General features: G+C 39.1%; 2 protein-coding genes across 3 annotated transcripts in view; one reads left to right on the forward strand and one right to left on the reverse strand.

Annotated features, from left to right (window-relative positions):
* The window catches only part of myo5ab (myosin VAb), a 151,484-nt gene that overhangs the window by 58,123 nt on the left and 65,488 nt on the right, over window positions 1-27,873 (reverse strand). The window lies entirely within an intron of this gene.
* Window positions 368-20,857, forward strand: LOC129434481 (GTPase IMAP family member 8). The gene is made up of 5 exons (XM_073869092.1): window positions 368-791; window positions 1,050-1,271; window positions 7,070-7,771; window positions 13,624-14,328; window positions 20,145-20,857. The coding sequence occupies exons 1-5, from the start codon at window positions 368-370 to the stop codon at window positions 20,855-20,857; spliced, it is 2,766 nt and encodes a 921-aa protein (XP_073725193.1).

The following is a 27,873-nucleotide window of genomic DNA, read 5'->3' on the forward strand; positions in this document are numbered from 1 at the left end:
AAGCAGAAATGTCACAGGAAGACAAACAGTTCATGCAGTCAGTGCAAAATAACACTAAGTTTGAAAATGGACATTATCATGTGAAACTGCCATTGAAAGATGAAACTGTTTGGATGCCAAATAACAGGTGTGTTGCAGAGGTGAGAGCAGCTAACTTAAAAAGGAAGCTCCAAAGGAACCTGAATTTTGTGAAGACTACAATGGCTTTATGAAAGGCATAATAGAAAAAGAATATGCAGTTAAAGTTCCAACAGAACAGATCAATCGCAACGACGGCAGAGTGTGGTACATACTGCATCATGGGGTGTATCACCCAAAGAAAAACAAAATACGAGTTGTCTTTGATTGTACTGCTTCTTTTCAAGGCATGTCTCTGAATAGTCAGTTAATTCAAGGTCCTAATCTCACAAACACGCTCATAGGTGTGCTTAACAGATTAAGAGAAGAGCCTGTAGCCATGATGGCAGATCTGGAATCAATGTTTTACCAGGTGAAAGTTCCTGAAGAGGATGAAGATCTTCTTCACTTTCTTTGGTGGCCAAATGGCAACTTGAATGTTCCTGTGGAGGAATTTAGGATGACAGTTCATTTATTCGGAGCCACTTCCTCACCCAGTTGTGCCTCTTATGCACTGAGAAGAACCGCTGAAGACAGAAAAGACATAGCAGCACCAAAGGTTGTTGAAACAGTTCTCTGCAACTTCTATGTTGATGATTGCTTAAAGTATTTAACAACAGAACAAGAAGCAGTTGACTTAATTAAGAATGTACGAGATCTGTGTGCTGAAAGAGGTTTTTGACTGACAAAGTGGGTGAGCAACAGTAGGAAAGTGTTACTGTCTATCCCAGAAGAACACAGAGCCAGGGGAGTTAAAGATCTAGACTTAGACCAGGATTCACTGCCCATGGAGAGAGCACTCGGCATTCAGTGGTGCACAGAATCTGATACCTTTATCTATAGCATCAAAGTAAATGAGAAGCCATTGAGTAGAAGAGGAATTCTGTCAGTTGTTAACTCAATCTATGATCCTCTTGGTTTTCTGGTGCCAGTCATTCTACCAGCCAAACTCCTCTTAAGGGATATGTGCAAACAAGTATATGGATGGGATGAAGAAATCGAAGGCAAGCGTGCTAATAAGTGGGTCGAGTGGCTTGAAGATTTGAAACATCTCTCCGACTTCAAGATACAAAGGTGTGTGAAACCAGATACATTTGGAAACACAACAGAAGCACAGATGCATCATTTCTCTGATGCTAGTGAGAGCGCTTATGGTACAGCATCTTACCTGGTACTCTTGAATGAACAGAACCAGAAACTTGTGCACTGTTAATGGGAAAGTCAAGAGTTAGTCCCCTCAAGCAAGTCACCATACCCAGGCTGGAACTGACAGCTGCAGTTACAGCTGTCAAAATGGACAAAATACTTAGACAAGAGCTTCAAATTCCCCTCAAGCAGTCCATCTTCTGGTCAGACAGCACTACGATGCTCAGTTACATTGAAAATGAGAGTTCTTGTTTTAAAACCTTTGTTGCAAATAGGATTTCATTAATAAGAGATGCTACGTCCCCATCACAGTGGAGGTTTGTGCAGACAACACTGAATCCTGCAAACCAAGCAACTAGAGGGTTTAAAGCAAAGGACTTCATACAAACAAGTACATGGATAAATGGACCTAGCTTTTTGACAAAGTCAGAACAAGAATGGCCACAAAGACCAAATCAAATGGTTCAATGTGCACAGCAAGACCCTGAAATCAAAGTTAGTGTTCTTGCAACCAATGTAAATAATGACAACATAAACAAGCTGGTTGATTACTACTCTGACTGGTTTAAGCTGAAAAAGGCAATAGCATGGATGCTAAGATTGAAAGAAACACTAGTTCAATTAAGCAAGGCAAGAAAACAGTTTAAAGCACACATTGAACAAACAGAGAAGGATCCAGACAAACAAGCAGCTCTTTTACAGAAGCAGATGCAGAAATACAAATCAACCATGAAAGGTCAGTCACTGTCTCTGGAAGAAATGGAACAGTCAGAAAGTCAACTTATACAATCAAGTAAAACACTTCCCAAAGGAGATTGAGTCTCTAAAGGAGAATGGTTTTATTAAAAGAAACAGTCCATTGTATAAGCTTGATCCCGTACTTCAGGATGGCATAATAAGAGTTGGTGGTAGGCTAGACAAGGCAGCCATACCAGAAGAATCTAAGCATCCTATGATTCTAGACAAGCACTCCAAGATTGCAGTTCTCATTTTGAAGGATATCCATCAAAAATGTGGTCACTGTGGTTGTAACTACATGCTGTCAACCTTACGGCAAAGGTACTGGATTCCTCAAGCTAACTCCGCTATCAGGAAGCTTATAAACAAATGCACGGTGTGTCACAGACTTAATAGGAAGGCTGAATAACAAAAAATGGCAAACTTGCCTGAAGACCGCTTGATACCAGATAAACCCCCTTTCACAAATGTGGGAGTTGATTACTTCGGCCCATTTGAAGTAAAACGGGGCCGGAGTACAGTGAAAAGGTATGGAGTTTTGTTCACTTGTCTGACAATTAGAGCAGTGCACATAGAAATAGCTGATAGTTTGGACACAGACTCATGCATAAATGCACTGAGGCGTTTTATAAGCAGAAGGGGACAAGTATCAGTCATGCGCTCAGACAATGGTACAAATTTTGTCGGCGCGGGAAGAGAATTGAGAGAAGCACTGGAAGACCTAAACCACAACAAGATAGAAAATACTATGCTACAAAAAGCGATTAAATGGATCTTTAACAGTCCATCAGCCTCTCATCAAGGGGGAGTTTGTGAGCGGCAAATTCGTACCGTGAGGAGAATACTGGGTGCGCTCTTAAAGGAACAGTCTATGACAGATGACAGTCTTCATACTATAATGTGTGAAGTGGAAAGCATTATCAATAACAGACCAATTACCAGCATGCCAGATGATCCAAATGACCTTGAACCACTCACTCCAAATCATCTACTGTTGTTGAAAGCACAATCAAGCTTGCCCCCAGGTGTCTTCAAACAGGAGGATCTGTATGCAAGAAAACGTTGGAAGCAGGTTCAGTACCTCGCTGATTTGTTCTGGAGAAGATGGACTCATGAATACTTGCCCATTCTTCAAGAGCGTTGTAAATGGTTGAGGTCTAAAAGAAATTTGAAGCCTGGTGATGTAGTGCTAATTGTAGATAGTTCCTCACCTCGAAATTCATGGCTAATGGGAAGAGTGGTGCAAACCTTGCCAGACTCCAGTGGAACTGTACGTCGTGTAAAGATACAGACTAAAACAAATGTGCTCGAGAGACCAATAAACATACTATGCTTAATTCAAAAAGCAGTCTAAGGGAATAGACTATCAAGTAATCATTAAGAATATCAATAGATGTGAATTAAAGAAAGAGAAATACATAAGTTGTTATATTTCACTTAAATGTTAATGATTAATGGCTCTTAGTACCTAAAATATTAGTAAATTGCTTTGGCTTCCTGCCCCACCAATTGGGGCCGGATATGTAAGAGCCATACTCAAAGTTTATTGTTAATTCATATATAGTGTGTTTAAATCTGTGTTTAATGAGCAAAAATATTATGTGTAATTTGCAATTTTGGAAAACTTTTATTTTGAAGCTCCATTAAGATAATTGGTCGAGTTGACCTAGTTTTTGAGAGAAAGAAAGATGGGAATCACAGTTTTTTGACCTGTAACATTAGTTCTTTTCTCAGTAATTTTGATAATAAATACATTTAAAGAAGGATACTGTAAGAGGCTGATTGTTGTCCGAGTCAAATACGCTCTAATTCATGGAAAGAAAGGGTTTGAAGAAATTTTAGATGGATTCCCCTTACAGGTCATGTTGCATTTTGTAATATTACGTTGTTCATATTTGAACAAAGGGTCACGTGTTTTTCAAATATCTGCTTAATTCTCTTCTTTACGCAAAAACGCACATTATAAAACGGCTCGTTCTGGTTCTTCATTCTGATTGGTTGAAACGCGTTCTAAGCCGTGATAAAATACACCGGTAAACCCACGGTTCAGACCGCATCACAAGTATCACTGCGCCACTGTTGCTTCGTACTGATTTATGAAAATAAACAACACAGTCTTTAATCATTTTTTAATTTTTCTACCTTTGCACAATTATGGCGATATCCAGATAAATGTCAATAAATATTGTTGAGTCATTTTGTCAAATGAATGGCAAATATGAATTAATCACGCAGAATCTGTCTCTGTGTGTAAAATAAACCAGTTGTAAATGACTTGTTGCATACCATACGGAGGAGAACTATTTCCTGAAATAACCCGACATCTACTGGTCCCTCTGCGCTTGCAGTTTTGGCTGGGTTTACACTTTGCATTAACATGCTGTCTAGGTGATCCGATCACGCAGATCCAATCATCAGTATATCAGGACGCGGCGCGTTTACATTTGTCCACATCAAAGTGGCTTCTGTATCCGGATGTGTGATCAGATCCCGTGCGGGGAGATGTGCTGGATGAATAGCTGGCAATCAAAATGGGTACAGCTGTATTTAGCCACATGATTTAGGGTTGTCGGGCTAACCGCAAATACAGTATTGTACAGTGATACTGAGAAGCCAACATCAGAGAATAACTAGCAACCCCAACAACCATGATGTTCACATTCAAGCTTTATATTTTTTAGATTTAAAAGCCTTATATTTAAAAGCATTATATGGAGCGTCCGCGAATGTTTCAGCCGGTGTAACTTTCCCTGAACTTGACTTTCACCTGCATGCTTTTCATCAACAACAAAATCCGTGTGAAACATGACCGACTCACTCCTCTATTTTATTCTCCCTTAATAAAGGGCTTTTGGCTCTGCCTGAACTTATATTTATATTTCTATTTTAACCATAAACTGTTGTTAGTTATGTTTCCTGGTAATTTTAATATGATTTAATTAAAAGAGCTAACAATTTCCTAAATTTTCTGTTCATAGTGCGTAAGAAGTAATGTAAATTACAAACACATTGAAGTAACCTTTGCATAAAACCAACAATGAATAAATGTATTTGGTTAATGTTATTATGGTTTGTACGTGTTTTAAAGTAACTTAAAATGTGTTAAATGATACAGAAACAGCCGATTGACCAGAAAGAAGCGCAACATTCACGTTGATATGTCGCTATGGAAACTCAAACATTATAACGATCCTGAATTCTGCCATTAATTATTAAGTCTCTCTATGAATTTTTGTAACATATTAAACATATGCCTGAATAACTTAAATACAGTCAGCAGTGTTAAAATGCTTTTGTATTTTGATTTATTAAGATACTTTTAAGCGTAGCTAGCATTGCTCCACAAATATACATTTGTGCGTCTCTCACCTGCGCTCCATGACCTAACGTCGTTAATTTTTGACAGCTGTCAGTGAGAGGAGATGATAGTGGGCGGGGTTTTGTGTGACGTTGACCTGTAAATGCAGATACGATTGCTGGATTGCGTTTACATTACACTGAGATCCGATCACAAAGCGTCCTCGGCTACCTCTGCATCAGGACACACAGATCGGATAACATTCCGATCACAGACGCGTTTACACTTGTCTTTTTAATGTGTATGTGGACAACATCCAGGTCGCATGTTAATGCCAAGTGTAAACGCAGCCTTTGTCACGTTTCTCTCACTGATTTAAGTTTGCAAGTGCGGGTGGGAAGGAGGAGCTATGAAATGAGGCACCTGATGACTTATTGTTTTCTCTATTCAGATTGGTTCAATATAACGCCAGTTTTCTTCTCAACCCTTGCTTAGTCTTGCTTCATTCATAACCTTAGCGACTTTGTTACTTCTGTTGTTGTTTGATTTTTCTGTGATAGTAGGCCTATCTTACAGTAACTTGTTTAGGAAATATGTTAACTAGAATATAGTTTGAATTTGGAATTATATGCTACACTGTTCTACTAAAAATAATGAATACATCCACATACTCCATCCTAGACCATAATAATATGGCATGGAATGGAGTAGCCTACTATTTATAACATTACTTAATAAGAAATAACTCAGTGTAGCACCAAATACTCCATCCTAGTCTATATATACTTAATACATAAACCTTTAAGCTTGCTGACATGTGTTGATTCAGAATTAAGAATAAAAGCTTCAAATAGAAAAGAAAAAAAAGGGAAAGAACAACAAAGCATGACAGTTTTTAAGTCATTAAAGTAGTATTCCTGCAGCCTCGTGGACGATACTAAGAGAACTCCTGGCGTTGTATTGAGCCAATCAGAATAGAGAAAACATTGAGTCATCAGGTGGCTCATTTCATAGCCCCGCCTTCCCACCCGCACTTGCAAACTCAAATCAGTGAGAGAATCGTGACAAAACTGCAAGCGCAGAGGGACCAGTAGATGTCGGGTTATTTCAGGAAAAAGCAACACTTAAGAGACATAATCAGACATAATCATTATACATATTCTTTATTATCATGAAAATACCTGAAAAGGTTTGAAGAACAGCTATATAAATATATCCTTAAGCCATTTCTTGGAGCTGCGTGTCATAGCTGCGTGTGTATGGTTCTTCGTCTGCAGCGCATATTGAGGTTCTGCACGAGAGCGCCCTCTGGCTTTTTGGATGTAGCGACATTTCACCGTAAGCAAGCATCATCGGCCGATATATATCAGTGCACCCCTATTGTACAGTCATGTTCAGTGCCTCTAGTGTATAACACTTATGTATAGATTTGTACATTGCTCCAGAATTTCGATGTACATGTACAGTGACAATAAAGATCGTATCTTATCTTAAATTAGCAGGTAACATGCAATTTCTAGCTTAAATTATAATTAATAAGTGTATACAGAGCTTGTTTACATCGCTCCAAACACAATAATTTCTTCTCAACACATGACACTCAAGGTTATCTGTGCTTTAATGTAAATAAATCATGTAGCCTATTAACCAATCAGCAATAAGAAGTTTAATAATTACATGTTTATCCTTTTTAACTGTATCACAGATTCTGTAATGTGATGATCTTCTTACAAAATAATTTTAAATAAGTGTTTTATGTATTTGTAACAGGTGACACTCAGAAGCTAGACCTAAGGATTGTGTTAATGGGATATAAATATGCTGGTAAGAGTTCATCAGGAAACATCATCCTGAACAGAGAGGAGTTTGACTTGAAGAGATCTGCTCAGTGTGTGAAGAGACAGAGAGAAGTAGCAGACAGACACATCACTGTGATTGAAGCTCCTGGATGGTGGAGAAATAAACCTGTAGAGAAGAGCACTGAGCTACTGAAAGAAGAGATTTTACTCAGTGTGTCTCTGTGTCCTCCAGGACCTCACATTGTTCTTCTGGTTATACGTGTGGACTACAGATTTAAAGAGGATGATAGAAAAGTATTACAGGGTTATGTTGATCTTCTGGGTGAGAGAGTCTGGAGTCACACTATAGTGCTCTTCACTCATGGAGACTTTCTAGGAGACACATCTATAGAGAAACACATTGAGAGTGAAGGTGAGGATCTCCAGTGGCTGGTGGAGAAATGTGGGAACAGATATCATCTTCTCAACAATAAGAACAGAAGTGATGAGACTCAGATCAAAGATCTGCTGGAGAAGATAGAGGAGACAGTGAGAGAAAACAACGGCTGCTGTTTTGAAATGGACAGAAAGATTTTACAGGAGATAGAAGAGAGAAAGAGGGCAGAGAAAGAGAGAGCAGAAGAACGAATGAAGAGGATGAATAAACAGAGAGAGATGATCAGATCACAGATGAGTGAGTAAACATCAGTGTTGATATAAACACTGAATATATAACAATAAAGAAATTAAATAAGTCACAAAAAAAACTCTTTTCATCAGTTTCTTTTTGTAGAGGTGTTTGTAATAAATAGACTGAAAATATTTTGCACTACCAGCCACAAAAAAATAAAAAAATCTTTCTTCAACAATCTCATGATTTTCAGGGTTTAAATCATAGTAAAAAAGATGGACGACGCCTGTTCGCTCTCTTCCATTGGTGAAAAGTGAAGCCGCCAGTGTCCCGATATTGCGCTGACATCTTGGGTTTTGAGTCTGTGCAATCATAGATATGTATATAAAGGCTAGATGGCTCAAGGCGGAGTCCCTAACGGCATCACCTGGCGGCCATCTTACGACAGGGCGCTCGCTCACTTGTAGCATTGAGTTTAATGGTGCAGGTACTTTTAAATGACCATAACTTAATCAATTTTCTACCGATTTTCAAACGGTTTGGGTTTTTACAAACGTTATTAACGTGGCTATAATTCTGGATGCTTTAACATGTTTCATGAATTTATTTTTTATTTTTAGTATAGGTATGCAGTGTCATAGGTACATCTTTGACGTTTATAACAAACCAAACCGTTTGAAAATCGGTAAAAAATTAAGCAAGTTATGGTCATTTAAAAGTACCTGCATCATTAAAACTCAATGCTACGAGTGAGCGAGCGCCCTGTCGTAAGATGGCCGCCAAAATGCGGACGTTGCACTCAATTGGCCAGCAGCGCGGACGAGCCATCTAGCCTTTATATAGAGGGGTTGCAAGTTTACAAACATTGCAGGGTGCGCCCGCATCCAGGAGGCAGAAAGCCCGATTGGTGAGCTGATCCGCTACTGCAGCAACCTTAATTATTGAAGCGTTCTTTATTGTTTGTATATAAATAAGACTTGATTTTAGTTGGATCTGTTTTTCTGTCTTTATTTTTGCAGTGTTACTGTGATACATGTATGAATTATAATGTTATAATTATTATGCTAGTAACGTAATAGTCGCTTCTACCAAGGGCGTAGGTTTGCTCCTGGCATTGGTGGGGACATAAATAAAATGGTCGCATTACAAAAACAAGACAAAGACAACTCAGTATGCTCTTTACTCAGTGACATCTGACTCGCCACCCCCGGTGCCATCCCAAATGTAATGTACTATAATAAACAATTCGTTATGTCCTAGAGCCTAATAAACAGTAGCTGTTTAAGTCTTTGTCAGAAAAGAAAAGAAAATCACTTTGTAACATATATGAATCCATATTTACTTTATAACATTGAAGAATATGCAATTAATATTTAATTCTTAATTTAATTTTGCCAAAAAATCCCAGTGTTGAAGTAGGTATGTATATCATGCTGTTTCTGTCACGACACGGAAGGAGAGACAGGAAGTAGGACGCATACGCAAAGTTCACAATAAATAGATAACATTTAATAATAAATAAGAAACAAAACACGAGGAGTAAAACAACATGCAGGTAAGTAAAACAGGAACATCAACACAGTGAACAGACGGGGTTGCAATGACAATGATCCGGCAATGAGTGTGACACAAACACTGGTATAAATACACAAAGACTAATGACACACAGGTGGAATGAATGATGATAATTAACAAGTGTCCAGGTGATGACAATATAGAACAGACACAAAACATGACACGGATCACCGTGACATAACCCCTCCCTCTACGAGTGGCTACCAGACACTCACATAAACACAAAACAAAACAAAGTCTGGTAGCGAGAGTCCAAGGGAGGGGTGGAGGGCTTGGGGACCCTGGCGAAGCCGGCAGCCGCCGGAGTGAGACCAACAGGACGGATGGCCGGACTGCGCCAGGAGAACCGGAGCGATCGCTCCGAGAACCGAGGCAGACGAATTACCCCCCTTCTGGGAATCGTCGACGATGAGGTGCCCCCCGGAAATCATCTCCCGTCCCCTCGCGGAAATGGAGACCCTCACTTGGTAGCCACCCCGGGGAAAATGATCGGGCGTGGTCCGTTCCGGATCCCCCTATGAGCGGGACGGTGGTCCTCCGAGGGACTGTCGACAACGACTCAACCGTTGGGGGACCGCCTGGGCCGATCCTCCTCCCGCAGGCCCGCAGGAGCGAGCGATCACTCACGGTGGTCCCCAAGAGACATCGGGGCTGATGGGGAATGAACCCCGATGTCACTACTCCCCCTCGACGAAACTCCTGGGGGAGCCGCCCTCCGTGAACTTGCTGCGTCCAGTTTGGCCGGATCATTCTGTCACGACACGGAAGGAGAGACAGGAAGTAGGACGCATACGCAAAGTTCACAAATAAATAGATAACATTTAATAATAAATAAGAAACAAAACACGAGGAGTAAAACAACATGCAGGTAAGTAAAACAGGAACATCCAACACAGGGAACAGACGGGGTTGCAATGACAATGATCCGGCAATGAGTGTGACACAAACACTGGTATAAATACACAAAGACTAATGACACACAGGTGGAATGAATGATGATAATTAACAAGTGTCCAGGTGATGACAATATAGAACAGACACAAAACATGACACGGATCACCGTGACAGTTTCCTGAACAACGTTTATTAATGTTTCTGTAGTTCACATTAAATCTTCTTTTCATTAACAGACAGTTAATCAGTGTGAAAAAATAGTTTAAGTTTAAAATGCAACCTTACATTATGTCTACATCTGTGCAAGTAATCACCACAGTGCAGTAATGTAAAGTATTCAGCAATCATGACATGAATTCATGTTTTTACCATGTTGGGGTTATTTTCTTTCATGGATTAGGGACCCCCTAAATAACCTTGCTACCCCATTTATAAAAGGTTGACACAAGCTTGCAACTCCTCAGGTTAACATGGGATTGTCGTGTATTGGTGAAACGAACACTGTCCTTGAATCATTATGTGACACAACTTGTTCCGTATTTTGTGCATGAAACAGTTACAGTGGGTATAATAATACTTTCTTCCTCACTTACCTGTAGCCCAAATAATCACGCGCGTCTTGTTGAGTGAACTTTGGCGCGTTATACAAAGTGAAACCATCCTGTCACAAGTAGCGAGTCATAAGACAAGAGTTAGAGAGGCGGGATCCGCGGGACTCAAGAAATGCTAATCCAATCATATTAGCAATGTGAGTTAGAGAGGCGGGACTCAAGAAATGGTAATCAAATCATATTAGCATTGTGAGTTAGAGAGGCGGGACTAAAAAAATGCAAAGCCAATCATATTAGCGATGTGAGTTACGGAGGCGGGCATTGCAGAGAACGAAAGCTGTTAACCGTTTGTGTACCACATAGAGCGCTATTTTTACAGAACGGGATTGCAAAAGATTTTTAATCTCATTTCAATGATTCCTGAAAAAAATATAGTAAGTAAAAAATAGAAACCACAAGAATAAGACGGACATCAGTGGTTATATATTAATACAGATTAATTTTGGTCGAAATTATTGCTAGGACAATTCAGTCTTCCCTGAATATTATATGTCCCTAGCGTCCCACCCTAAATCTACGCCCATGGCTTCTACTGGTATGTTAACATCAGGCACCCAGCACTGACTCTGTTGGTACTATTTTCCACGCAACAATTCCTTGGCATTTTGACTTACAGACACCGCTACTAGCATACAACACAATGCACTTCTCTTCTTTCTGCCTCTCGGTTGCGCGCGCAACCAGTTAGTGACGTCGCCGTGCAACCCGTCTATACATATCACTAGCCGTTTCTCAATGTCAAGGAAGGATCCTCGGAAGCTAGAATTTCGAGGATGCTACGTCATCGACGTCCGTCGAAGGACTGTTCCAATGTCGAGGATCCTTGAAATTTCAGCCAAGGACTGAGTCCTTCGTTCGAGAAATATCCCATATACAGGAAAGGATGCAAATTTGTATCCTTCGCGCTCTTCACGCGCTGAAATCACCCACAATCCTCGAGCGTCACACCGGAAATAGGTAGAGAAGTTGCCCGTCAGTGTGAGCTCCTCCCTTCCGTCGTCTGATTGGTCTGATTGGTCTGATTGGTCTGATTGGTCTGATTGCTCTTTCGCAAGGACTTCTGGGTCGGTAAAGTGCGCGAAGCCTGCTGCAGTGCGGGCTTCGCTGAAGACCGCATCAAGGGGGCAAAGGAGGCGCTGATGAGCACACTTCAAAGCGTAAAAATGACAGATGGGACACCCTACGGACTCGTGGACTAAGCGAGCACGCGCTATTTAAGGCCACGAGACCGAAAGTCCACATGAAGTGCGCCATTTGGGACAGGGCCAATAGCGATTTCGGGACCAGTCATGCGCAGTAGTGAGCAGGAAGGGAAGGCGTGAAGTCAAAACCCCGCTCTCGTAGAATGCGCATATCACACGATATCACAGCTGTCAATCATGACGTGACACCACCGTTTTTATATCATTAAATTACTAACTAAACACAAACCTATTTTAAAAACAAACATTTGAATTTACATTAGCGTGATAAAAACTACAGTAAATGACAGAAACCAGCTTCGGAAAAAAGATAATTAAAGTGTAATTAATTTTTTTAGTTGGTCTCAAGTCCCATTGAATAACATGGGGAGGTGGGCTTTATGACGTATACTGGGACCGGTCACTGGGGGGCGATCGAGACGTTTTGGCTTCACTTCTCAGGGCTTGTGCGGCACGCTTGGTTTAAAGGTGAAAATACAAAATCTCTTTAAAGGTCATAGACAATATCATACATTTATTTTAATTGTATAGAAACATTATTGTTCAAGTCATTGAATCAGAATGGACCCATTAACTGGCTTATATGATGGTGGTCCAACTCAAGAATCCCTAAAATAGTCTGAAACACAATCTACTGAAAAATTGTTGTAATATTGTGTTGAAATGTTTAACAACAGTGAGATGAGCTACATTCAGCATAATTTTTTTACTTTTCTGTTTTTTTTTTTTTTGTTTTTGTTTTGTACTAGTGCCACAACAACACATGGTTCACCAACTCTTCATGTTTTTATATTTTTGTGTTTATATTTTTAGTAAAATATCATATAAAGACAAAGTATAATGTCAGAAAATCTAGTAACATTTTTTTATTATAGTTTTTAGATTTATAGTAAATAAATGAAGACACAGCTGTCAGTGTAATCTTCTTTTAGGTACAATGGGATTTAACAATAGGATGTATTAATCTCCAACCCAGTATCACGAAATTGCGTGACTGTTTCGCGCGTGGACCGGCGTGGCGGTGTCACGCTTTGCCGCGTTTGGGCGTGGGCATGTCGCGCTTTCTGTTTGTGTCGCTGTCACGTGTTGGTTGCTCGGCTTTTTTGTCCTGATTTCTTACCATTGTCGCTTCGGTTTAGGGTTAGATTTACATAAAATGACACCCTTACCTAAACAAACTCTAACCCCAACGTCAGGTGACAATTGGTTAAAGTTTAGAAAATATAAAAGAATAAGTATTGTATCTTTTTATTTTATAAACCAATACTTAAAGTGACAAATACTTAAAGTGACATATAACACAAGCACCAAATCTAACTCTAAACCGAAGCGACAATGGTTTGAAAATAGGACAAAAAAGTTGAGTAACCAATACGTGACAGCGACACAAACAGAAAGCGTGACATGCACACCCTCAAACGCGGCAAAGCGTGACATTGTCACGCTGGTCCATGCGTGAAATAGTCACGCAATGTCGTGATATAGGGTTGCAATCTCAGAGAAATTCACTAAAACAAATTTGCTTATTAAAATGGTTATTGACTAGCCTGTATCAAGAATTTCCATTAATTTGCCTTAATATTACTATAGTCCTTTTAATTTTGAATAAGTGTTTTTTGTGTATTTATTACAGGCGACACTCAGAAGCTGTCAGATCTGAGGATTGTGTTAATGGGATATAAAGAAGCTGGCAAGAGTTCATCAGGAAACATCATCCTGAACAGAGACGAGTTTGACTTGAAGACATCTGCTCAGTGTGTGAAGAGACAGAGAGAAGTAGCAGACAGACACATCACTGTGATTGAAGCTCCTGGATGGTGGATAAATAAACCTGTAGATCAGAGCTCTGAGTTACTGAAAGAAGAGATTTTACTCAGTGTGTCTCTGTGTCCTCCAGGACCTCACATTGTTCTTCTGGTTATACGTATGGATGATAGATTTAAAGAGTATGAGAGAAAAGTATTACAGGGTTATGTTGATCTTCTGGGTAAGAGAGTCTGGAGTCACACTATAGTGCTCTTCACTCATGGAGACTTTCTAGGAGACACAACTATAGAGAAACACATTGAGAGTGAAGGTGAGGATCTCCAGTGGCTGGTGGAGAAATGTGGGAACAGATATCATCTTCTCAACAATAAAAATAAAAGTGATGAGACTCAGATCAAAGATCTGCTGGAGAAGATAGAGGAGACAGTGACAGAAAACAATGGACGCCATTTTGAAATTAACAGAAAGATTTTACAGGAGATAGAAGACAGAAGGAGAGCAGAGAAAGAGAGGGCAGAAGAACGAATGAAAAGAATGAAGAAACAGAGAGAGATGATCAGATTAAAGATGAGTGAGTAAACATCACAGTAATGATATAAACACTGATTATACCATGGTCTGTTTAAATACTCAATTCTGATTGGCTGGAAGGTGTGCATTAAAACTGTTTAATGCACAGGTAGTTTCAGTCAGTTTGATTACAGTTAGAAATTAATCTGCTACTGTAAACATTGGTAACCATAGTAACACAGTTACACTTGCAGAGAGAGCGAGCGAGCGAGACATAAGTGCATCTCTCTTTAAAGTGCGAAAGTTTTATTTCAGCACTACTTTATTTAAAGCGGATGGAGTGCGAGCCTTAACTTAAGAAAATGACCTTCATTTTTACCCGTCTGTTAAAAAATTACACTGTAAACATTAATTACAGCTTTAACTTGGCAAATAACCAAGGTATAAGCGGGATAATCCTTCGCCTCTACGTCGTGCATTAAAACACTTTAATGCATGGCTAGCCGTGGATTATCCCTTACATATCTGCAGTAATGAATTCATGAAAATGTAAAAATACACATGATAAATAACTGCTGCCAACATGATTAACAATAAAGAAATTAAATAAGTCACAAAAAAAACTCTTTTCATCAGTTTCTTTTTGTAGAGGTGTTTTGTAATAAATAGACTGAAAATATTTTGCACTACCAGCCACAGAAAAATAAAAAAATCTTTCTTTAACAATCTCATGATTTTCAGGGTTTAAATGTGAAAATAGAAAATGTTGTGTACAGGTCATAGACAATATAATATGTTTAATTATTTTAATTGTATACATTTGTTTTAAGTAAACAAACATTATTATTTAAAGTAATTTAATCAGAATGGACACATTATCTATGTCCTATATGATGGTGGTCCAAACTCAAGAATCCCTAAACTTGTCTGAAATATGATCTACTGGAAACATTTTGAAATGTTTAATAACAGTACAATAAACTTCCAACTGCATGATTTTTTGACTTTTTTGTACTAGTGAGACCACAACACAGACCATGGTTTACCAACTCTTCATGTTATTATATTTTTGTAGTTTATGTTTTTAGTTATTAATACCATATAGACAGATTATAATGTCACAAAATGTTTATATAGTTTTATATAAATATTATTAGATTTAGTAAATAAATGATAAGACACAGCTGTCAGTTTAATCTTATTTTATGTACAATGGGATTGAAGATGTGTATTAATCTCAAAGAAATTCACTAAAACAAATGTGCTATAAAAAGGATAAATCACAATTATTGACCAATAAGCATCAAGAACCATACCTATCCATTATAAAATTAAGCATATTATATAAGAGTATGTATAGACGGTTTCATCGGATGCACGTGATACACGTCTGGATCCTAACCTTACTTCCGGTTTCGTTTTTTTTAAGGTCTGACTAGTTGTTAAACTGATCTCTTGAACAAATGCCTCGTCGAAAATAACAAATGTTTTGGTTTCCTAGGTAATCTATGTGTTGTTTTTTTGCTTGTTATATAAATAAACTACGTTTAAAGGACTTTGTTGTTATTTATTCTTAGCGAATTTTACCGGAAGTTACGTGCAGCCGCTTGTTTATGTTGTTACTGCTGAAACGGTCTATATATAATACAAAAGTAGGAGTGTGATATAGGTCTATAGACCATTTCAAATGATGTAAACAACACTGGTCCAGAAACACTTCCTGTTTCAGTTTGTGACTGTTTTTTTTATTTCACAAATATTTCATTATCTTTAAGATGTTTGTTTAACTTTTTGACTCAGTTCTATATGTTCTGTTGGTTGTATTTTATCCCAACGTTTATCTTGTGTTAAAAAATTGAAACAGGAAGTGCTTCTGGACCAGTGTTGTTTACATCTTTTGAAATGGTCTATATCATCAAGGCTGTGATGAGGCCAGAGGCACGAGGCCGCAGGTCGAGTGTAGGAGGTAATGACAGCCGTGATGATATAGCGCTATAGGGCTGCTGCTATCGATTCTTTTTGTAATCGATTAATCTAGCACTGAATCGATCGATTAATCGAGTAATCGGATAACATTTTTTGTGTGTTTTTAAACAACCAAAACAAATAATGCATAACGAAAATGACATGGCTGTAAAATGTTGAAGCATTTGGCTTTTATTTTTAAAACAAAACAGAGGTATTGGCATTTGGCTGCAAAAAATTAGCCTATTTATTTCCATTTTTACCCATTTAGTGTTTATAAGTGCCAGTGCCAACAATTAAGCACTTTAATTTATTAATATGCACAACAGGTTTCATGCTGTAATCTAGCCCTTACATCAAAGTAAATATCTGTAAAGTAAATATACATTTCTACACCTGCAGCATTTACCATTACTAACAAATAATATATCATTTCTGGGTTGAGCCTATTTGCTATGGTAACAACCTGTGTGTGTGCGCGCGCACGTGCACACACACACATGCACGCGTGCTGTGCATGAGAAAGAGTGAAACCCCACTCAGACGTTCAGTTGCTTCATTGCATTTTGGTACGGCAGAAATACATACATTCATTTTCAATAGAACGCTGCATTGGGTTTGCATCACTTGCATTGCGGTGCATTTTAGGTTAAGAATCTGTTCGAAAAATCACAACATCACGTCCCGCTCTATACAGTGAATGCATGCTGAAATTATTGTTGCGTGGCTACATAAAAGTTTAAGCATATGTGATGCATTGCGCGATCGGTCTGACTCGCGTGAGAGAGAGACAAGGGTGCATGCGTGTGTGTGAAGGGGTTCTTTTTTAAGCTTCTCTCTTGCAATTGACCGTGAATACGTTTAGTACTTAAAAACATCAAAGCTAAACATCATATCTAGTCAAACCGCATAACGACATCGCTACAAATACAGTATGGGATTAAAATCAGCGGAAGCTATGTTACCTTGTTTCAGAGACGCTTGGTGACACACCAGTGGATGTGTTTCATTCCTGCAAGCCATCCGTTTTCGTTTCAGATGCTGAATGTAATGTATAATGATCCCAAACTTTAGACTTTTTTTTGCCTGGCAGAATTTTTGCCTCGAGGAATTTTTTTAATCGAGTTAATCGAGTAACTCGATGAATCATTGCAGCCCTACTATAGAGCGATATTGCTTTTTTACAACAGTTCGACGGCACAAGTTAAATAAAAAATGAAAACTAGAAAACATAAACATGTGTTTTTAAAATCCTCTTTTGTGAGGAACTAGGTATCATTTAGGGTATTATTAGTGGGGAAACTTACGAGATACAAACTTGAATCCATTAGCCCCTGCACTAAGCTATTCAGCTGATAATGCTACTCTACGCTAACTCTCCCAATGTTTGATCCAGGTGAAAAAAGCTTCTGGGGGAAGCTTGGCCCGAGATCATGGTGCAAAGCATGCTAGGATGAAATTACTCCAAACCATCACTTTAATGTATTTTTGGGAGCGATGTTATTTTTCAGAGATTATTTTAAAATATATTTTTGATTTGTTTACCGGTATGTTGTGACATTTAAATTGTTTTTTAAAGATAATTTTTGTTGTTCAATTTAACTATATATTTCTTGCAGTTCAAAGCGTCAAGTGTCTTGTATTTATCTTGGACTTATATTCATTCTTCATTTTTCTTAGATTGTTTCCTTAAACCATTTGGCATGGTTGGGCTTAGATAGGCCTTGCATGACTTGCCCAGGTAGGACCCACATAAGATCCTTACAGAGCCCACAGGGGCATTCACGGTTAAATCCTGGTGCCAGCCCACTTAAAAACCCTTTAGGCAGGGGGAGCCCAAATAGTTCTGTCATGAACTGCCCGGTTAAGATCCCACCTAACACTCTTATAGATCCCTTTTAAAGCCCATCCTGGGTGCAAACCCACTTTAAATGGTAAATGGACTGCATTTATATAGCGCTTTCATAGACCCATGGCCATCCAAAGCGCTTCACAATTAGCCTCACATTCACCCACTCACTCACACATTCATACACCGACAGCCGTGTCAGCCATGCAAGGCGGCATCCAGCTCATCGGGAGCAGCTGGGGTTAGATGTCTTGCTCAAGGACACCTCGACACTTGGTCAGGTGGAGCAGGGGATTGAACCACCAACCTGTCGATTTGTAGACAACCTACATGAACCACTGAGCCACTGCCACCCCTTTGGGCAGGTGGGGCCCCAATGGGTCTGGCATGAATTGCCCAGTTCGGACCCACATAAGACTCTTACAGAGCCCATTTAAAGCCCAGCTGGGTAGTCATGGTTGGATCCCAGGTGCAAACCCTCTTTAGACCCATTTGGGCAGGTGGGGCCCAAATGGGCCGGACATGAACTGCCCAATTGCAGTACCCTTACAGGTCCTACTTGTAGTACGTCTGGGCTTCCACGGCTTGCCCCAATGTTGATCCCGGGTGCAAGCCCATAATTGGGCCCACATTTGCCAGCCATGAAGCCCTCATCTGGACCCCACATGTCATTGCTAGCTGGGTAGTTACAGCGCGACCACCAGGTGGCAGTGTTCACATACACCGCAGACTATATCCTCTCCTTGAACACTTCTATTTGATGCTGGCTCTGAGGTATCTGTGTCTGATGGTCAAAATGAGATTTTATTGGTTTTGGGTTGATCAAACCAGCAGTTTTTGGTCTCATGGATCGATTATTTGTTTCTTTTATTCATATTTATTGTCTTTTGTTGCTATTTGATTGGCGAATGCAAAAGTTGAATTTCATTACTGTATACGAAACTGATTTTTGATTTAATCTTAAAGCTATAGCGGAAGATTTTCCAGAATTTTTGAAAAGATCCACCCCTCCACTTTTAAAAAAAATGCACATGTGCAACACTCTACCTGCTCCCAAGAGGGAACGCATATTAAACACGTGCACGAGAGAGCATGCACAAGCCTAGTTATTCTCTTCACTCTGTTTACAAGTTGCTGTCGGCATGTTTACTGTGTCTGCGCGGTTCGTGACTTGTGCCAGTGCTAGCCTCGCTAATCATAGCTTACATCAACTTTTATTAGCAGTGATTTTAGATGGATTTGGCATGCGCCAAACTTTACCTGTCTAGTAGACACTTCGCGTGGGAAGCCCAACCTGTGCTTTTAGTGCACGCCAGCGTGTGAAATAGTCTCCCAAAAACACTCTGGTCTTGTTTCTTTCTTCATAGGCCTTTTTACTGGACTTTGTTCTTGTCAGTGCTATGAAACAGACTAATTATTAAACAGACACTCCAGGTAAAAAGAAAATGATTGTTTTCATTGCTCTATTCACAAAGTGTATTCTAATCGGCCACGCTATGAGACACATTGACCGCAACTCCCTCAAAAGTTTACACATCAAGACCTCTGACCTTTAAAGAGAATCGTGCTGATGTGATGTTCTGTTGGCAGCTTTTTCCAGTCACAGAGCGACCATACAGCTCAAGTGTCTTCCTCACTCATTCATTACCAGTGGTGGAATGATACGTAACGAAATGGTGAAGCGGTTAATGTTACGATACTAGTAGAATATATCACAGCTATCAGCCAATCAGATTCCACAACCAGAAAGAACTGTTGTATAATTTGCATTAATAGTACCACAATCCTTTTTTAGTTCTATCAAATAAATACTCAGACGTACAGTAGATCTGTCTGCAGATAGTTTAAATACAAATTGACATTTAATATCAAACACAACTGTTGGATTTATTTTGTGGTAATTGAAGACATTTTTGACAATCATCCAAACAGCTCATTGAAGCAATTTATAGGATGAAAATCCTATGTTAAATTTGTTATTTTAAACCTAAGATTGTGTTGTATTTATATCTGTTTCTTTTCAGTATAATTTTGAATAAGTGTGTTTTGTGTATTTGTTACAGGTGACACTCAGAAGCTCTCAGATCTGAGGATTGTGTTAATGGGGTATAAAAGATCTGGTAAGAGTTCATCAGGAAACATCATCCTGAACAGAGACGAGTTTGACTTAAAGACAACTGCTCAGTGTGTGAAGAGACAGAGAGAAGTAGCAGACAGACACATCACTGTGATTGAAGCTCCTGGATGGTGGATAAATGTACCTGTAGAGAAGAGCACTGAGTTACTGAAAGAAGAGCTTTTACTCAGTGTGTCTCTGTGTCCTCCAGGACCTCACATTGTTCTTCTGGTTATATGTGTGGACAGAAGATTTAAAGATGTTGAGAGAAAAGTATTACAGGGTTATGTTGATCTTCTGGGTGAGAGAGTCTGGAGTCACACTATAGTGCTCTTCACTCATGGTGACTTTCTAGGAGACACAACTATAGAGAAACACATTGAGAGTGAAGGTGAGGATCTCCAGTGGCTGGTGGAGAAATGTGGGAACAGATATCATCTTCTCAACAATAAAAACAGAAGAGATAAGACTCAGATCAAAGATCTGCTGGGGAAGATAGAGGAGACAGTGACAGAAAACAACAGCCGCTATTTTAAAATGGACAGAAAGATTTTACAGAAGGTAGAGGAGAGAAGCAGAGCAGAGGATGAGAGAGCAGAAGAACGAACGAAGAGGATGAAGAAACAGAGAGAGATGATCAGATCACAGATGGGTGAGTAAACATATATAGTGGCTATGTTAACATGCACAAAATTTTGTCAATCCGATTGAATTTAATACGATTGAAGGTTACGACGATACCGTTTACATGCACCCTAAAGATTTCAATCTGATTAAAATGTTAGTTTACATGTACATTCTATATAATCCGAACCGAACGTCTGCGAACAGCCAGGGTTGCCAAATTCGCGTATCAGAACCATCCCAAATGGACATTCAAAACTAGCCCAAAAGCATCCCAATGACTGTTTACAGCCCAAATACCAATAACTAATTAACAAAATACTTTTTAAACGAAACAGTTTAAACAGTAGCTCAAATCTAAACTCGAAAAAAGCTGAGGACTTGGCAACGCCTCGCTGCGGACAGCATCTCTCGTCAAAACTTTGGAGAAGTTTGGAGTTGGAGAAAGTTGTTCTTAAGAAGTTTTCAGATATAGGTGATTAAAACACACTTTTCAAAAGGCACAACGCTATTGTATTGCTTTAAGTAGCCTTATGTTTTAAAAGTATGCATAAACGCGGCAGAATTTACATCGCGTGACCCCAGTAACCTTACCTTAATAATGCATGATGCCACTGCCTTGTTTTTGCGTGTTTCTGTGACCAGAATCATGTGATATAAGAGTTTAATATAAGAAGTGAACTTGAGCACAAATGTATTTTTGCATCCGATTGAGAAAATGCAACGATTTACGTGTTTACATGCACACTTTTCTCCTGCGGATCGGATCACAGATAGTACACCACCCCCTTCAATAGGATCCAAATTTGCATCCGATCGTCCTCAATCGTATTGATTAAGGTGTTTACATGAAGGCTTTTCAATAAGATTGAGCCATTAATACGATTACAAATGGATTATTTGGTTGCATGTAAACACTGAATCTTCAGTAATGAATTCATGAAAATATAAAAATTCCCATGATAAAAAACTGCTGCAAACATGATTAACAATGAAGTTTAAGTTCACTTTATTTATATAGCACATTTAAAACAGCCATGGGACTGACCAAAGTGCTGTATAATAAAAGAGTGTAAGTGAAAATACACTGAGAAAAATAATACTCAGACAAGAAATAATAAGAGCAAATACAATTAAACAATATAATAATTCACAGAGAAAAAATATAGTACTAAAACAAGAAATAATAAAACAAATTTAGGATTAAACTAAATTAAAATGAAAAGAATAATTATTGATACGCCAAAGAAAACAAATATGTTTTTAAAAGTGAAAATTGTCAGGGTCTTGCCAGACCCTTGTGTTGAATTCCGGTCTTATTCTGTATAGCAAGGTCCTGACAGTACAATGTTCTGTGTGAGGACACGTGGCTTCATATTATGTGTTTTTGCCACGTGTTTCCAGTGTCTTGTCACTTTTACCCACTCCCTTGTGTTCTCCCGCTTTGATTGTTTAATGATTTCCACCTGTTCCCATCGTGATTTGTTCCCTTTATTAAGCTCTTGGGCTCTATCTTAAGCCCGGAATAGACTGCACGATTTTTGTCCTCTTATAAGATCATTACCTTATCACACTGTGCGACATGTATCGTTTAAACTCGGGTACGAGAGGCGTGTAGACTGTACGATGATGACACGGAAGCTTCGGCGGCTGCGTCACATGTTGCGCAACGTCACCAGCATGCGCTCGTGGTAAACAAATACAGGCGCGCAGGTCGTAGTAGCAAACACACTGTGCGGTGATCATGCCGAATTTCTGACACTGCCAGAAAACTATCGTAGGCTATCTTTGAACGCAAGACCGGGAAAACGGCCGTCTTTGAACCTCTCTCACTGTACGACATAGGACCACCGATGGAGAGCCACGATCACAGAAATCGCGACGATAGTTTCACGATGGCAATCTTTCTTCTGGGACAGCCAATTATCGTGCAGTGTATTTCGGGCTTTACACCCGGCGCAATGCAGCGCAATGCGCAACCTAAGTTTCTTTCGCTAGTTTCCACCCTGCGCAATTATAATTTTCACGTTTAGCGCCACATTGTTTAAATAGCAAATGCATTTGCGCCCCCTTTTGCGCCCATGGGCGTTCTGGTCTGAAAACGAGGTGTGTTCAGGCGCATTGTTGGCACGTTGCTATTTTGAGGCAACTAAAAAGACTACGCCATTGAAAAACAAAAACCTGCTCTAAAGTCTAAAGTCAATGGCGCAATATGTTTTTTGTTATTTAAAGAGCGCATTAGTAATTGCTTTGTTTTACCCCCTCGTAGGTTTTGTTTTCTGTGTTTATTTAAATAAAACTCCCATTTGTGTTCACAATACTGTCTGCGCCTGGGTTCTGCCTTATTCGTGTCGTGATAAAAATAGACAGAGGGGTGTTAATCTTAACTCTATGGGTATATCATTCCATAACTGTGGCCCTCGTACAGAAAAGGCTCAGTCTCCTATACGGTTAAGTCTTGAAAAAGGGACAATGAGGAGGGTCTGTTTGCCTGACCTTAGGCTTCTGGAAGGAGAGTATGAATGCAATAATTCGGATAAATGAATAGGGGCCTGATTTTTCAGGTGTTATTATGTATTTGTAAAAAATAAAATGCTCAGATCCGGAAATCACAGAGCCAGTTACCAACACTAGCGATGAATCAGCATTGTTTCTATTGTTGGAGCATCATAGGGTTACCATACGTCACGTGCCATTCTTACCGGACCCGGACGCGTCCTGTCCAGGATTTCGGGTGCGTCTTCTGAAAGTCGTATTTGCATACCTGTCAAGTATACCGTTTTGGCCGGGAAAGTCCCGTATTTTACCCTCCTTTCCCGCCGTCCTCCCGTATTAGTATAATTTTCCCGTAAATCTCCCGTATTTTAACCTCCGTTATTGCAAAAATAATTACGCCCGGGCGGAGTAACAAAAACATTCCCAATCTATCTGAGCTCTGTCTCTAGCCTCACGCATAAGATCCACAGATTCCGCTAATCCACTTCGTGTTTTCCCGCCCGCTGCGGAGCATCTCTGTGTCCACTCTCTGCCTGGAGAGCAAAGACGACAGTTTCTGAAGTTCGTTGCCTTAACAGGTAGATTTATTACATTATATCAGTTGTTAAACCGGATAATTACTCATTTGGAAGTTTGTTTATGTATTTCTTCCGGTAATGATTTGCACAAGTTCAATGGGTGATTATTTCATATTTAAAGTGCGTGTTGCAGGTTAACCACCACTGTCGATTAATGGGTACATAAATCACTCAAGATATGTGTATAATTTTTAAAATGTCTCAAAAATGGTCTTAAAGACCACTTTTTTACGTTTTTGGTATTAACGTTTTTTTAACGCAATTCTGCGATGACGTCACGTTGGGGAGAAGTGGAGAAAGACTCAGCCAGAGCCATAGAGATAGATGAGACATTTATTGCTGTTTAATACTTACGTATATAATTTGGAAATCATATATACATCGTAGGAAATATATAATGTGTTATACTGCAAAGTTACACTGATAATTATTATTTAGGATATATGTGGAGATAAATAAAACTTCGCAAATCTGCTGATTTGATCCATTCATGTCCTGACCACCAGGCTAGAGATTTTTAAACATCCTTCATCCACACTTACTAGTCTATCGAATAATATCTCAAATATATTGTTTTGTGAAATAAAAGGATGCTTTGTTATAGTGATGCACCGATGCATCGGCCGCCGATATTTATCGGCCGATTTTTGATGAATTTGAAACCATCGGCATATCGGCAATAGCACGAGAAAGGCCGATACCGATTGTTTATTAATTAACCGCATAAAGTCAATGAATTGCATGTTCAATTAAAATGATTTAATGTTTGGGTGTGCACTAGGGCTGTTCCGAATACCATTTTTTGAGCTTCAAAGCTCTAGTAGAAATCAAATCAAATATTCAAAGCTTCGGAAGGAGGGGCTGAACATATTTTTCTCTTTAATAAAGGCAGGAATCTGTGTGCGTATGTAGCGGCGTGCCTGTCACGCGTGCTGCGAGAACAGCATTAGTGAAACAAAACACGAGCAATACTTTTAATAAGGTAACGTTAGCCTAACATTTTTCTAACAAACAAACACTCCCGTATAAGAAATTAGAAGCATAGTAATTACTGATAACGTAAAGGGTAACTTAGCCCATTTAAATAAAACAACGTAAATAAATGAACGAATGAAGTTCAACAAACTGTAATAAAACGGTAGCATGCTTTTAAAATCAAGTTTATTTACTAACACTTACACCATCCAATATGTTTCTCATCAGTAGAACAATAAAGAAGATATTTTGCAGAAACCCCAGTGCTCCGTCATGCAAGTCAACCGATCCGCCACTTTAAACATGTATATCTAATACAAAAGTAATCCCCCATAACTCCGTGTGACATATTTATGTCTTGTGAAGCAAATCAATCAGTTTTTGCAAAAAACTGAACGTTATTTACAACACTATTAGTGTGAATGCCAAAGCAGGAAGCCCGCTTTGAGGCGATCTCTTTCTGATCTCTTCTACTGGTGCAGCTTGGTGCTGTTGGCTATGGATGTTGGTCTTTCTGCGCCACCTATAGAGCTGGAGCGTGAAGCGCACTTCCTGCTTGGCAAAAGCTCTGCATTAACGCTGTAAAATAATATATATTCGAATCTCAAAACTGAAAATCGAATGTCAACCAACGGAACGAATATTCGAACATTCTGGTCCAGCCCTAGTGTGCACTATACTTAAGCACCGACAGAAAACCTTTGTTGAGCTGGCTCAAATGTCTTGGACAATAAAAGAAACAGACTGCACTTTAGTGGGGCAAGAAGTCCAACTTTTTTGAAGTAGCAATATTTATACTCTGTTTAAAGCAATAGCACTGGCATTATTTATGTTTATTAAAGAAATCCATTATATGTAAAAAAAAAAATTAGTTAATGTTGTTAATAAAAGAAATGCTGAATAGCAAAAACCACATTTGAAGGTTGTCATGTTGTCTTATTATATTTGTTTTAGCTTAATTTGTGCCTCTTATTATGTTGGTCAGTTGAATGTTAATTAGATACAATCCATGTTCAGTAAAAATAATTTGATGCAGAAATAAACTAGCTAATAGACCAACTGTATAGTGTTGTATAGTGTTTAATATCGGTATCGGCATCGGTATCGGCCAGAAGTTGTCTGCTTAAATCGGTATCGGTATCGGCCCAAAAAAATCCTATCGGTGCATCCCTACTTTGTTATATTGTTTATGCGATTATAACGAATCACACGATCATTTTATACGCAGCAGCAGTCAGCAGCACACTCGGATCCGACCGCATACATACTGTAATAAACAGGCGTTCGGCGGCTTTTTACATCACGACAGGCTATGCCATTTGAGGAGGAACCGCTCATTGATCACCGTATTTTTATAAATCCTGTACATGTTTGGACCTGCCGAACAGGTTGAGCACTTTTATATACTTTGTTGAGCAGAGAGGCTGCAGGAACCGGTCGCACATCACGCCGCCAGACGGTGTTGCTAATATAACTCGAAATACAACTATTATCAGATCGGCACACCGGGAAAGTCCCGACTCTCCCGATAGCCATTCCGCTACTGGTTGTAAGAAAGTGAGTGCGTTTGGGTCGCTGGTACCCAGTGTTGGGAGTAACGCATTACAAAATATAATATATTACAGTAATATATTATTTTTTGCTGTAACGCAGTAATATAACGCATTACTAATAAAATTTTGGTAATATTTTACTCATTACAGTCTTAGTAACGAGCGCGTTACAACAATGCATTTCAAAATTAGACTGTGTTATTTTAATTTTTTATTTTTGACCAATGCGCGCGACCAGCATCCACACATGAAAAATCTGCGTGTAAAATAGTTATGGCTGCGTCCCAAACCGCATACTTCTATACTATATAGTGGGCGAAAAGCACTACTTCTCGTACTCTTTGCCTACTATATAGTATGGAAGGCGGTTTGGGAGACAGCGTATGTCTGTTTCCACGTGCTGTATTCAACATGTTCATTTTTACTTTAACTTTGTATTTGAAATGAGATTTGGACGCGGTGCGCGTCAAATATAGACATGTGGAAGTCCGCGGCTGTAAGCATTGACTAAAGTGGTCGCAATCAGGTCCGGTAGCGCCGCACACGCATAATTTTGCGAATAAGAGCACTAAGTAAAAAGCAACAGAAAGTTTTTTCTATCGGTCTCCTGTGCTGCTTGAACCTCAGAAGTAAAGAGACTTTTACAAATGTTGCCAGTAAAATCCATATCACACCAGCAATGAATGACAAGGTAAGCTTTGCTTTGATTACAGTCCATATACATAATAGATTGCTTTCCTATGCTATCTACAGTTTTATTACAAACAGCAACCTAAACTACAACATAGCCTAACATTAGTGAAGACTTAAACATGGTTATCTAAATATAATTTAGTACATTTAAACATCACTGTTTAAAGTTTTACCAGCCTTTGTATGGGAGCCTATATTCATTGTTTGGCAAAAAGCAGTGTTCTTCTGTTTGTCTGTGTTTTATTAAGCAATTATATGTTAGCCTACATGTAATCCTTATATTGTACTGAAATGAGCTGTATTCCTTGAGGCCTGATCCTCCAATAGCACTTTTTGATAAGTTGTGTCAACCCAATGCATGACAGGTTTGTGCTGTGAATCTGAATTAAAAGTGATCACTTAAGAATAGAAATGAAAAGAGGGTGCGTGTCTTGCCATGTTATTAGGCTATAGGTTGCATTATAGTGGGCTCTATTGTGTTTGGTATGTGTACCATAATTTACCAGACTTTTACCAGATCATTTGTCTATGTTTTTGATTCTGACAGTGATTGTTACTGTATTTTGCCATAAATCTTCACTTTGCCTATTCAAAGCTCGAGGGCCAACACATAACTTCTAGATTTATAAGCAGCAACAAACTACATTTTAACATTTTATAATGCCTAGTCATGTCACGACTCGCACACATGAAAGGTTAGATCCAAATGCAGTTTTAATAGGGGTGATCCAAAATCATAATTCGTACAGGCAAAGGT

Source organism: Misgurnus anguillicaudatus, chromosome 6 (genome assembly GCF_027580225.2).
Source record: "Misgurnus anguillicaudatus chromosome 6, ASM2758022v2, whole genome shotgun sequence".
Lineage (NCBI taxonomy): Eukaryota > Metazoa > Chordata > Actinopteri > Cypriniformes > Cobitidae > Misgurnus > Misgurnus anguillicaudatus.

Bases quoted from the DNA above. Each gene is read 5' to 3' on its own strand.
- LOC129434481 (XM_073869092.1), top strand. From the start codon at position 368: ATGTCTCTGAATAGTCAGTTAATTCAAGGTCCTAATCTCACAAACACG. The intron at 7,772-13,623 runs GTGAGTAAACAT...TATTTATTACAG, and splicing joins GATGATCAGATCACAGATGA to GCGACACTCAGAAGCTGTCA. The intron at 14,329-20,144 runs GTGAGTAAACAT...TATTTGTTACAG, and splicing joins GATGATCAGATTAAAGATGA to GTGACACTCAGAAGCTCTCA.